This window comes from Rhopalosiphum maidis, chromosome 2 (genome assembly GCF_003676215.2).
Source record: "Rhopalosiphum maidis isolate BTI-1 chromosome 2, ASM367621v3, whole genome shotgun sequence".
Taxonomy (NCBI): Eukaryota; Metazoa; Arthropoda; class Insecta; order Hemiptera; family Aphididae; genus Rhopalosiphum; species Rhopalosiphum maidis.
This window is the reverse complement of record NC_040878.1, coordinates 13,050,780-13,065,233: the sequence shown is the minus strand read 5'-3', so window position 1 is coordinate 13,065,233 and position 14,454 is coordinate 13,050,780. Positions and strand designations below refer to the sequence as shown.

At 28.6% G+C, this 14,454-nt stretch overlaps 1 protein-coding gene across 4 annotated transcripts in view; it reads left to right on the top strand.

Annotated features, from left to right (window-relative positions):
* Positions 1-9,696, top strand: part of LOC113552971 — a 107,530-nt gene extending 97,834 nt beyond the window's left edge. For all 4 annotated transcript variants that reach the window (XM_026956041.1, XM_026956040.1, XM_026956038.1 and 1 more), the window contains one exon: positions 7,359-9,696. In XM_026956041.1, the coding sequence (XP_026811842.1) occupies positions 7,359-7,627 (269 nt within the window). In that variant the 3' untranslated portion in view covers positions 7,628-9,696. The remainder of the gene's footprint in view (positions 1-7,358) is intronic.
* The last annotated feature ends 4,758 nt before the right edge of the window (positions 9,697-14,454 follow it).

Genomic DNA, 14,454 nt, shown 5'->3' with positions numbered 1-14,454 from the left:
GGAAATTTTATCAAATTGTTTCTATTTATTCATATAAGTCGTAACGCTGAAACATTCTTAATAAGTTACTGTCTCATAATAAATAATCTGAAGTCAAGTAATTGCATTGATAATTTAAATCCTTTCATTTCTATCTAAAGAGTTATAGTTAAAATTTAGAACAGATGGGTGGGATCTGACTGATTAAGCCTATGCAATCGAGAGCATGGACTATTAATTCCTACAAACCATAATTATAAGGAATAGCTAAAACTCTAAATACAATATGTTTGGGATGTGGTTTATCGTTTACAAATCTGCATAAGAAGCGTTTGAAGTATGACATCGTCCCGGAAAGTCTTATTCAAGTAAGCGCATTGTGTTGGTTAAAATTAGGGAAGAGGTAGTAACTTAACCTGAAAAGTGATTTTTTGGTTTTTAAATCAGTATTTTATGCGTTCAAATGTTCGAAAATCTTTGATTGGTGTTTTGTTGTCGATTCTGGCACGCCGCCCCATATAGCAACTTTCTTGAAGCATTTCCATAATCGGCAGCTATTCACCAGTATGTTAACTTATCGAAATGCAAAGTATTCGGAATCATTAAACAATTGTTAGTCAATGTATGATGATGGTCAGTGAATTTTGGTGTTCGAAAAACACTTGCAGTTTCATCACTTGTTATGTGCAAATCGGTATAATATGATCAGTACTAGAGAACTCGTTTATATATTCATCTGCAGTATTCACGGCTACTACAACTGGACTCGGGTAGACTTTTATTCATCAGTTATTCAAATGTGAGTTATTGTATTTGACTTATAAGTTTGAGAAGAAATGATTTTCTTGGTTCACTTCGTGTTGCTTGATTAAAAAAACTTGCGTCATTTGGTCGTGTTTCGAAGTTTTAAGCTTTTTAATTCAAAGTAAAGGTAGTGATGAGTGGCCATAAAGCAATGAATAATTATTAAGTACATAATATCTTGGTTAGCGTAGGTACCAGATCTGTTTTTGATTATTTCGTCCATGCCAAGGGTTTGGACGATTTATCAGAGGTGAGGCGTTCATATTATCTCGACTGACAAATATGTTCTTGGCAACTTTTGATAATGGTTTATATTGGATTTTTGATATCCACATCAATCTTGAACGGGAGTTTTCGTATAAACCAGGAAGTACCCATTATTGTTTAGAAGGTTATGTGTTGGGCTACATAAATTTTGCTTCGTTTTATTGTTGATATTAGTGATTTTCACGCTGAACCGGTGTATGTTATTATAGATTTAATGTACATTTTGTATACGCTCAACTTTTTTCGTAGTGGGATATTGCCATACTGGATTGTGATGCCTGTTATGTAGGGTGGCGCTGGTAACCTAATCTAACCCATTTTTCTGTGCCGTTTCGGTGAAATATTGGCGGAAGTGTTTTGATTGATGGTTTCCATTGAATTACTTAGTCGTTGATTTTTATTTTCGTTAGCTTTCTTAGGTGTGGTGTCTATATTTATTGTCACTTTTTCGCTTTTGATTCTTTCGAAGTTAGTTAGCTGACAGTCAGGCGTATCTTTAAATGTTATTCTATTTACCGATTAGTTTTACTGCGTATAAGTGCTTCTCTGTCGTCATATTTTACCGTATTACCAGCGTAGAAGTTCATACAGACGGTAGTATTGGGATTTTGAGTTAATCTGGTGTTGAACTAATATTTCTTCGCGTATGATTTTGTTAGATTTTTTATTGTCTGGCCGTATTCTGTTATGTGCTTTGTGTGTATGCGTGATTGAGTGTGATCCTCATTACGCATTTGGGTTATGTTGGTGATTTGAATATGTATATGTTCACTGTTTAGATACAGTTACTATTTTTGTAAAATGATAAATAATAAATATATTTTAACATTAACTATTAGAACAACTATATCTACTCCATGGTTGCTACTTAAATACAAAATAAATTCAATCAATTTAAATTGCACTTTTATTACCAACTACCAATCCAATTAGTATGCAATTTTTTTCTAGATTCTTACCATAAATAATCACTACCTACTCACTGGCGTGCATATCATTGTTTTTGTTTTTTGTAATCATATAGTATACTTTTAGATAAATAATAATTTATGACAGGAAAACGACTTCAGTATTTAATAGAATCATTGTATAAACGTACATTCTATAGAAATTATTTATTTATAATGCTTTATTTATTGTCTTACATAATATTTAATAAAATAATAATAATAAAATTTAAATGAATTTCCTTATTCATTATTCAAAAAACCAATTTTTGAAGAAAAAAATGAATTTTTAAAAGAAATATAGGGGCTAAATAAATTGGGCGCGTGACAGTTCATGTATATTTTGAAAATGGTATTGAGTTCTGTGGAAAAAAATAATAGGTGAAGTGTGGGTCCTTACTATTTTCGATTATTATATACTGATACACTAGTCATTAGCATTATTAATTTATGTGAACCATATCATTCGTGATTAAACCATCCATTTTACAGCTCACATACCAATATTTTTAATTTTTTTAACAAACTACTAGAAATATAATGAATAACGCGTGTAAAATTACGAAGTAGGTACAAATCAAAAAAATAAAATTTAAGGGAACAAATAATAAATTACATTATAAATATGATCGATTCGAGTTTCGTAAAATTTAAGTTATTACCGAGAACATAATTTATATATTAGATAAAGACATATTTTTATTTAACTATAATAATAATTTATACAATTTATACCACAATTTGTTATAATTATTTATAACTTATAAAAAATACATAATTTGTTCTTTCTCGGGACTCAATTTATCTACAACTTTTTTTTCAAAGACCCAATTAACCGAGAAAAGACCTTTTATCACTTAATCTATCTAATTCAGAAATTCACAGTCCAAGATAAAGTAGTACTGAAAAAAATATATTATCCATGATTGATGTTATTACAAGAAACAATATACTCATTCAATTGTAATTATTATAGATATATTATTTTCGTTAACTAATATATTATAAGTAAAATATAAACTCCTTACCCTCCCCTCCCCGCTCAAAACTTGGAAAACTGGTTGAAAATTATTTCATCAGCACAAGTCACTGATAGAATTTATAATAATATTGTACAAGTACACTTGTTTTATGATCGCATATTATTTTTGATACTGTGATACTGTAGTATATTATATAATTTAGTAGGCAGAATAGTTGTACCAAGAAACCAATTCCATAGTTGATGATTTATTTATCGAACTATATAATATTATTATACTCAAAGAAGAGTTCACTTCTAACGGCACGCATGTTATAACCGCAGTAGATAAGTTTATTATGCCCGTTGACGTATATTTTATAACGAACGTCATAGTTAAGACTTATTTGAACGACTGCTATGATTTACCCGACTCGTTCCGTTAGGTCCGCATATAAATAAATCTTATAACCCGTGCGGTTGCATCAGGAATTCATACTAGCTGGGGTCGTAGGTTATTATATAGATTATTATAAATAGGCGTGGTTATGTACAATATTATAGGAACCATGGCCGCAGGGCACTATATTACTTGAATAAGCCCATTATTAGTTGGAAAATAGTATAGACGTCCACCAACGTTGTTATTTTAATATTTTGGTTTATTTACTAACTTCTTGGCCTCTTGACAAAAAAATATATTATTTTGTTAGTGAAATCGTATTTTGATTTTCTTCGCATCTGTTTTATATTGTAGTAGGTATGTGTACAGGTAAACTAAAACCAATTTATACAAAACAAATATAAAATTATGAATAATGAATATTGTTCTTTTAATAAAATAATGATCTTCACGAGTTTGTCCAGAACAATTAAATTGTTTAAGAAATCCTTACTTAAAATTATCAACATGGCTATAATACATTTATTTAGTTAGGTTTATGTTTTTTAATCACCGATAGTATAAGAAGAACGTACACAAATTTGCATTGATAACATAATTATTATATTGTGAGCTCCTGCCAATTTAACAATATGTCACTGACGATAAAAATTAATATTGCAATTATTTTTTATTCAATATTAAAGCGGAACGATGAATGTAATGATTTTACAATGAAATGTGTTCTTTTTTTTTGTAAGTTTCTTCATCTTTAAGTAGTAGAGATAAATAGTTCAATCTTCTTTTTCTACTTTTTCTATGAAATTGAATAAGTATATTAATTTGGAATCAAAGGTAAAAATTTCCCAGTACTTTTGTATAATGACTGGAAAAAAAATCATAAATAAATAAATGGAAATACGGGAATTTTTAAACAAAACCAACTTTCGACGAAATATATTTTTTTATAGGTAAACATAGACACCTAAATTAATCATAAAATGTTGCAATAGCATTCTCTATACATAGTATAAGTTTCTAAATATGTTGAATCTTTTTTAACTATTTATTATTTATAGACATTTAATTTTTTTTTGTTTTTATAAATTACGTTAAAAAAAATCATGGCAGTTTAATACAACTCCTCATAAAAAGCTTATACTGAAATTAAAAAACAAGTTGAGCGTAAAACTACAGTGTTTTTTTTTTTATATAAGCGTTTGAAGTTTGAATAATTGAAATGAAAATTTGTTTTTAAAAAGTTGAAAATGCATACAATTTTTAGTGTTCATACCTTTTGTTTAAAAATGTAAAGCATAGTTTCATATAAGTCTTGCTTACAAGAATTATAAAATAAAGTCTAGCATAATACCACAAATATTTAATTATTAACACTTGAAGTTTAAACTTCGACGAAATTGTAAAATAACTACGAGCTACTTGATAATATTTATTCCATTTCACGGAAAATTATTGGATCGTAATATATATATATATATATATAATATATAAGTTTTTAAAATTATGATTAAATATGTATTATCGAGGTTACTATGTTAACAAAATTATATTAATTAAATCATCGATTGCTAAGAATAACTTTACAAAAATTCCGATTAGAAATAAATGATAGTAATATAGTATCGTGGGCTAACGAAATTGACGATGTAAAATTGGTGATGAAAAAAAAAAGTAATATCCAGCTCAATCACATACTATATATAAACATTATGTTTTCATAGATATTTAACTTTTTTTTATGGCATATTTTATAGTTTAATTTACACAATGACATTTTCAAAATAATACTTAGACTAATTTCAAACTATTTATGGACTTTTTGAAATATTCGAAATTTTTTAAAATGTTAATAAAAATGTTTAGGTTTATTGAATATTAGAATACTTATGCATATAATAAAAAGTTCCTTATATAAGTATATTATATATGTAGGTCTTATTTAATGAAACAAAAAATATAGATATAACTGATGGTTAGCGCATACATATTGTTTTAAGTACAAACTTTGTATATTTTCATTTGCACAAATTAGGTACATGAAATACTCTTTAATATTACATATATATATTATATAAATACTTTCTAATAATAAATGATTAAATAAATGCTATGTTTTTGACAAAAATTTAAGTCTATCAAATAATTAATATAAGTAAAATAAATTGGTATAATACCAATATTGATACACAATGAAATATACTTAGCTGGAAGACTGTCTCCACTTAGAATTGTTTTTCATATAAAATGTTTTATCATTGAATTTATATTTAACAGTTCCATTAAAGTAATTTACTCAAATATGAAGCACACTCAATCCCTACAGATTATTTGAGTACGGCAAAACGTTATCTACTTATTGTTTTTATAAATATAATTTTTAGTCGTCGAGTAGATTCTCATTCAGAATAACGAGGATTTAATATTTTGTTAAAATTTAAAAGGTACAGCGCTCGGTATAACGCAATATGTGTATATTATTATTTATTATATGACGTTCGCCGACGCTAATTCATTTCTTAAAATATGCGCCCATGCAAGGTATTAACGAATTCAAGTGTTTGACAGCATAAAGGTTGATTGAATTTTCGAACCAAGTTACCCTAACGCTTTTTGTCCGTCACAGCTAGAACTAATTTGATTTTAACTTAGAAGAGCTAAATTATATTCGTTATGGCACCTTGATCTCTGTAGAAGACCCTCTCTATTTTTCCTTCCCCCTTAGTAAGTGAATAGTATTTCGTATCGTAACCACTTTCTTTACTATATATTTTTCGTATGCAAAGCACTTATTTTAGTATCATTTTTCTAAGTTAGAAGGATAAACGTCTTTTTCAATTCTTAAACCTACGATCTACGTCAGTGTTTATTCTTTATAAAATGTAGATCAAATGTTATAAGACATCGTGAAAGAATATTATAAAACATTTTCAGAACTTTTTCATAACAAAAAAAAGTTAATACATATATATACAGTTTAAAATTTCAATAAGTCATATAGACGAATATTATATATTGTTAAAATTGTATTAAAAGTGCACATATAAAACTATATTGATAATTTCATATTACTTATTTAAATAACGTACGATTTTATTACAGAAAAAAAACAACAAATGTTGTATATTTAAACTATAACACAATATTATCTAGCTATAGTACAATCAGTTTAAAATCTAATAGCAATAGAAGAATCAAAGAGTAATAAAAAGGGATTCTATTTCACTTATAACGCACTTTTTTTTATTTTATAAAATGTACGAATTTTATATTTCCTATTTCCCAAAACATACTTCGTCCATTGTTTTATTTTGATCCTACTTATAATAATAGTATAGTGTCAGCATTTTTCTTATCGTTTTATTTTCGGTAACTATTACCTTAACGCGATAGTTGTCCCTACTTGACCGCCGCGTGATGCTAAGATTATGCGATATATACTGTTGTTCGGCGGGTTATCACGGTAACTATCTGTAATATTGCGTTAAGATCGCTCTTGAAAACTACTTAAAATGTTTCTCATAAAATATTTAACTACGATATGCGTTTATCTCAATAAAACGAATAAAAGTTTTCTTTGAAAAACGGTTCACAATCATTATCGGTTGTGTTATTGTTTCGTAAATATCGGTACAAGTAAAAATCATTCGTACATAATATTATTATATTTACTTTACGTCATAAAAATATGAAAATCGTAGTGTAGTTTTCCTGTACAAACTCATTGTCGGGCATTCGCACTCGAGACATCGAGACAACTCTTCTCCTCTCAGCCGGCACTTAACCTCCGGTCACGATCGCGTCATTGAATTTCGAGTATCGCTTCTTACAGGGAACGGATTATTGATCACACTTCGAACTTATTTCGCGATTTCGTATGGATCCTTTGCCATTAATATTGTACGTCTGGGACGTCGGTCGTCAATAATTACTATAGTTAGTTTAACGTGTATTATATATTATGATAATTATAACGGAGTGTACCGCGTGTTTTTTTTAGGCGTATACCTGGCTGCGGGAGCGAACGCCAGTGGCGGTGCGATGCCGTCTCCGCTGTCGTCCGGCGGTCGGAATCACCCGCTGCGCAGTGAGAGCCGGTCGTACGCGTCCTGCGACCTTGATCCCGTCATGGAGGAGCGGAGCGAGATGGACAACAGCTGTAGCAGCGTCGCCGGGGTCGGTCCGGTGGCCGTGGCCGGGGCGGTGGCCGACGACGGCGGCGTAGTCAGCGGTGGAGCAGTGGAGGCGCTCGTGTGTCCGGACAGCTAGCAACACGTGCTGGCCATCGCCAGGATATCGGTGGCCGTACAGACGGACAAGCCGCCGCCCAGACCGGTCAGGTCACCACTGTGGAACACCCTCACCAACAACCCGCCGGACGAGGCGGTCAGCTGACATACGGCCCGGCCCGACCAGCTCAAGGCCATTGCGATCATAGAGCCTTGAAGGGTTCGCCGACTCACCCTCGTCCTGCACTCATCCATACACTCGCCGATACGTAAAACCGTTTCCACGGGGCGGTATTTGTACAGACTTTATTTTTCGTCGTCTTGTCGTCGTATCATATATAGTAATATATATATATACCATATTATTATACGACACGATATAAATAACTTCAAACGATGATAATGCCAAATATGTTAATGTGCTATATATAATATAGTGTTATACACTCGTATCTTGTGTATACGGTTTATTGTGAGAAACCGTTCGTGTATATTATGTGGAATTAAGTTTGTAGGATGTCCGGAAATATGTATGTAATCATTCGAACGTGTTATGTTTTACGGTTTACCGAGTTTGTATTTATTATTTTCTTTTAGCTCGTGTGGTTATTATACTAATCAAAACCTAACCTAAACGACATTAAATTAAATACATTTTTCACGAGCATCTTAATGATATTCAAGTAAATAATCGTGCCAGGCATAAATAATTAAAATAATGATAATAAAATGTCTCGACTTGATGAAATTCCCGACATTATTAGAGTGTGTGATAAATATACAACTCCGTCTCCCTTCTACCTGTATTTCTTTCAAATGGAAATCGTCTACGCGCGGAAAATTTCAGTTTCTGTCTGACGGGCATAAAGTTTAGCAAATAAACTTTTCAAACAAACAACCTAGGCCACGCCCACGCATACGCGTATATATACATACATACACTTATGCGTGTATGTATACCTATCGAAACCGTACCCGACTCTATTTCTACCTTCGGCCGCGTCTGTGCTTTACACGTCGTCATCGCCGTCCAGTGCCATTATAATACTACTATTCATATACACATACACGTACACACACGCATACATATTATATACATATAATTGCTTTTCAAACTTTTATCGACCGGATACCGGAAATCATGTTTGTTTGGATGACGGTAACGAATCGGATAAATCTTAAAATAAACTTCAAAAACTATCCGTTCGGACGAACGAATAAACTTACTATTTCCTCTTTCGTGATAGATTGTCACGGTGTATCATTCGTGACTCGACATTATATAGGTGTATACATAATTTTTTTTTTGTTATTAGGTATATATTGCATATAGCGTTTTGAGATTTAATTTTCTCTGAGATTTATAGGTCGCTACTATAGGTATGTTAAGTAACTATAATACTAATCAATACTGTACTAACTATATTCCTTATGTACTGGATACCTACATATTACATATTTTATATATTATTTTAAACATTCATAATATGGGTCCATTATTTTTTTCAATGTTAAATACAATAATTTTAAAAGTTACTAAATAATAATAATATTATTATTCACTAATGCACTGTGATGTAATTTGACTTCGACAGACGTTTAACTATAATATTATCAAGAGTTTCGACGTCAAATAATGTAACTTGACATTAATAGAAATTATTATTTCTGATCGTCATAGTTTATTATAATGTCGATGTTGTAATATTAATTTTATGCCTTCGCGTCAAAGCCGATTTATTTTGACTACCTTCGAGCCGTACAATAGAAACGCATACGTACAATTTCGTTGTCGAAGAAGGGTACGCCATGCATCCGACAAAACCTCTTACAACAAGTGCTACTCAAAAAGTCGTTTTTGTCTACCAAATAAATTTAATAATATCCTCCAAGTCTATATTATAAGAGCCTGAAATCCCGTAATGTATTAACAAACATTTATACATCTAGTCTCTGGGTAATAGTAATAAATACTAATTTGTTGAATTGGCGTATTATCTTACTCTACAGTTGTTAAACTACTTATACAATTGTATCTAAATACAAATGTCATAAACATTTATCGATTAAATACAGTATATAAAATACATTTGATTATAATGAATACAAAATGCAAGATACATTTTAAAAAATAAACAAATTTTATAAAATAATTTAATTAATTATATATTTTTAATAATTTGATTTAGTAACATAATAAGAATACATAAAATTAAAATTTTAAGTCTTGTGAATAAATCTTGTGATAGTATAATTAGCATGTTACTGTTGTAGTATTGTTAAGAAAAATACAATTTGTTTTCGCCAATAATATTATACATCGAGCGTTGTAGAGTAACACTAATATGCATTTTTTAACGTTTTTATCTAAAAAAAAAAAAAAAAACGCAATACAGTTGGGCACTAATGTTGGAATATTATTTAATAGCTTAAAAAATAATTTAAAACTTAAAATTTTTCTTATCGCTAACATTATAACTCATATGACTGTACTTTTTAAAAGTAACAAATATAACTTTTTTATAGTTATTTATTTACGTTTTGTACAGTTATCTGTTAGATAATATTAAAAAGTACTCACTACACATAAAATATTATAACAATTATATTTTCAAAAATAAATTTCTTTATTCAAAATAATAAAAATATACAGCACTATACACCCTGTAGTTTTCAGTAGAACAAGTCACTGTGAAACCACATTTTTATATTTTGAACGTTGGAAATAAGTAAATTAATTTATTGAGCAATCAAACAGTTTTAATATTAGCGTACAATCGTATTGCGTTTTTTATATACAGTAAAAAGTTAGAAAGTGCCCAATCGTGTTTCTCTGACTTAATTATAAATACGATATATCTTGAATTCAAAAGTTTCAATATCAACATAATTTCTAACCACATCCGCCGATAAATACAATTCATTTTCTACTTACAATTTTCTAGACAAGGGAGGTCGCAAACACGTAACGGAAAAAGTAATATACAATTATATTGTATTATATAGGTATATCCACTCTGAAAAACTTTTAATGGTTTCGACGGAATGATATAAAAGTGTATAGTGCATTGCGCGGTGGTGGCGTTATACAACGTGGTAACTTAATCCGGCTTTGCGACGGTTTACTCGGGAGACGTGTAGGGACAAATTTATATATACGTTTGGTAAATAAATTAGGGTAGAATCGAAAAATAACTGCTACTATGGTAGTTAGGATAGGCATTATAATAATATTTTTATCATTATTATTATTAGTCTTACCCAGGACAATTCGTTATTGCAGAGCAGCCGAAAGAGGAATTTCTCCGTCATAGTAACCGTGGAAACGGCAAGTTCGTTATTATTCCATTAAGAATAATAAAGGTCTATATATGGAAATAGATTTATAATAATACAAACACTAACACGTCTGTTTGTATTTGTGCTAGTAGTTCGTTAGTGAGTTGTTCAAGTATGTGTGTAAATAAAATTAAAATAATAATATTCGAGTTTTGCTTTCGGTAGAACAACATTATTACTCTCCATTAATACGTAATCAAATACATGATTGACAATCGTTGGCCGTGGTGTTTGTTGGCATAATATATTTTACAATGTGTATCGATCTAATATAATACTAGAATCTAGTTAATATTTTTAAGGTTTTCATTAGTTGATTTGATGTTTAATTTTTGTTTTTCAATAAAAAGTATCCTTAAAAATGTAGGTATCGTACACTGCATTAGAAAATAAACTTTTTTTTTGTTAATTTGTCACACCGTATATAACTATAAATATTCAAATAAGTACATTATATAAATATATAATGTTGTATAGTGTATACATATTATTATTATTTAAAAACAATAGTTGTATAACATAAAACTATCTATTTTTATTTAAAAATTATTATTATCTAACAAAACCATATCCTGTGGGCTATGACTTATATACCTAGTACAAATATGGCGTAAAAAAAACGTGCTGTTCTATCTAAACGGTTTTTCTTGGTTTATAATCTCTTAAAATAGCGTATGTGTATAGAAAACTCAAACAACGAACAAATTTTAATGATTTCGAAAAAAGCCTTTATTATTTTTAGTTATTTTTCAAAATTAAAAAACTTATCAATTAAATAAATAAATTAAAAAATTAAAAAATAGAAAAATGAACCATTATATCGATAATTATTAAGTTTGGTTAGTTTCGTCGTAAGCAGTAAATCTTAACGAAAAACAAATTATAATAGTAAGATAAAAAAATATAGAAATACTAAAAAGACATACCATTATTCACTATAATAAGAGTATTATTATAGTTTTGCTATGATAAATGGGGCCAAAATCGTAATAATCATTTTCATTAAAAGTATTAAAAACAAGCTAAATATTTCTATATCTATGATTTAATTAACAATTTGATTTTATTGCGTGCCTACTAATATTCAGGTTTAAGAATCACAATATGTGTTTATTTTTGTCGCATAAACCTGTGTACCGATGCAATAACCAAGCTACTGTTTTTTACGACTTCAAACTAGTAATTTAAAAATCGGTTTAGACGGTTATACATGGTCGTACAATAAATGTAAAATATTAACTAATCGTAACAAATGATATATTCCTAAATAATGTAAATACTTCGATATAATATTAAATATAACCACTTTTGTACCATTTACCTTGTATCAACCAACCACAGTACAATCACTATATTATTATAGTAAGTATTACGGGTGTTCACTCAATATAAATTAAATTTGTATGTAGAATAAAATATTAACTTTTAGGTTAATTAAGTGTTTAATTTTGATTGATATTATGATTTTTTTTCTAAGAATAATGTATTGTTTTAGCTATAAGTCTTGTATGTATAATGATTTAATAAACATATTGAAATATAAACGATTTTTCTTCTCATTTATTGACGATATTTAATTTAACTCACTATGTAATCGGTGTTAAAATGGTACATCGAATATTGATCACATTTTTCATTTAACATTTTAAAATCAAATTTATTATAAACAGTGATGCCGAATTCGTTTAAAAAAAGTTTATTAAATTCTTATGTCTCTTCAAAAACCAAGGACCATCTATATTTACGAGATCGTTCAAAAAACATAAAAAGAGTTAAATTAGAAATACTAAAATGTATAAACTTTATATTACTGCCTTGTTACGGGTCAATTTTTTTGAGCTACGCATTTAACTTATCCCTACATAAATTTTTTTTAGGGTTTTTCCATAAATATCAATAAACAAAATATACTTTGTCAAAATACTTGAAAATGTAATTCAAGATTCTTCGTGAGTTGTTCATTTATCAATTAAAACATATTAAAAAAAAAATGTGTACACATTTATTGTTAGAATTTTTTATGTTTTAGGTATATATTATTTATATTTTTCTCTGGATTTCCAATATTTTGTATTAATTTATCACACCATAATAAAATGCTTTTATGTATTATATAAATACAATTTTAATACATAATATCATTTAGTATAAATAGTATTATGCTTAGATATAATTTTAATAAATATAATATTACTGTACTAAACTAATCAAAACATTTAAAAACCAACACACAATTTCGCCCCAAGTTATTGTTGTAATTACTAAGTATTTAAAGAGATAATTATACAATTTTTCATTTTCAATGATTAATTATTGAATTACAATTAAACAATTATATTATTAGAGTGACTTATTCCTCAATTACTAATATCCTCTACTAATACTGTAAAAACTATCAGAATTTCAAAAAAATGACATCACTTAAATAAGTTACCCGAGGGGTCAAAACTAATAAATTATAAATTGAAAACATAAGTTCTAGGTTTCAATTTCTAGATTGGTAGTATTAGACCACTGAGTTAACTCATATTAACAAATCAAAGCTTTTTAAAAGATGAAATACTTGAAAAACATTCCGATACAATATACGAGAATTATTACAGAATAGCGTGATTCATCAACCATGCACATCCCTATTTTCTGTTGATTATAAATTTATTAAAATTATGATAAGGTAGGTATTATAATTAACAAAAGTTTTTAATTAAAATACACATTTGAATTTTGATTTAGATACATCAATATTTTCAAAAAATTGTCCGCTAAACAATACCCAGCAAAAAGGTTTATTTTTATAAAAAAAAAAAAAATTATAAAACTACAGGACACTTCTTAAGGATTAATATCCATAAAAAATCGATGTCACATTTAAACATATTTTCCTTAAAAATTAAAAAAATCATAATTCAAATAGTAATAAATGAAAAACTGGATGAGAAAATATCTTGTGAATCACCCAGTGGCAGTATAGTTAACACGCATATAGTTTTGATGGCTATTCGGAGCATTAAATGTGTAGGTAAGTACATAATTTATTAATTCTGGCGATGCGTTAAAATGGATTCCATGTGCGGGTTGATATTACGATAATAATCTACAAATACTATCATACTTATTCTAAAATGAGATCAAAGAAAATTAAACCCTAAACCCTACTTTGCATGTAGCTTTTGCGTAAATGTGCATGTTTATTGTATATAAAGGCATAGAAATGCTATACACATTTAATGCACGTTGATTTACCAAGCATGCTTACCAACTTTTTAGATTTTAAGCGGAGCAAAGAATGCATTGATTTGAACAATGCTGTGCCAATAATGAAGAATATTGCGCTAATGCGTTTATATTAAAGTTTAACTTTTCCTAATTAGTTTTCTATAGCCTTATTAATTTATTATATATTAGAAATATTATATTATACGGTCATAAAACGTTTACATCAAAAGTGTACCGATTTCATGTGTAGGTACCTTATTTTAATTAGTGTTTAATTAATTGATAAATACTTGTTTAAGTAGATCGAGCACC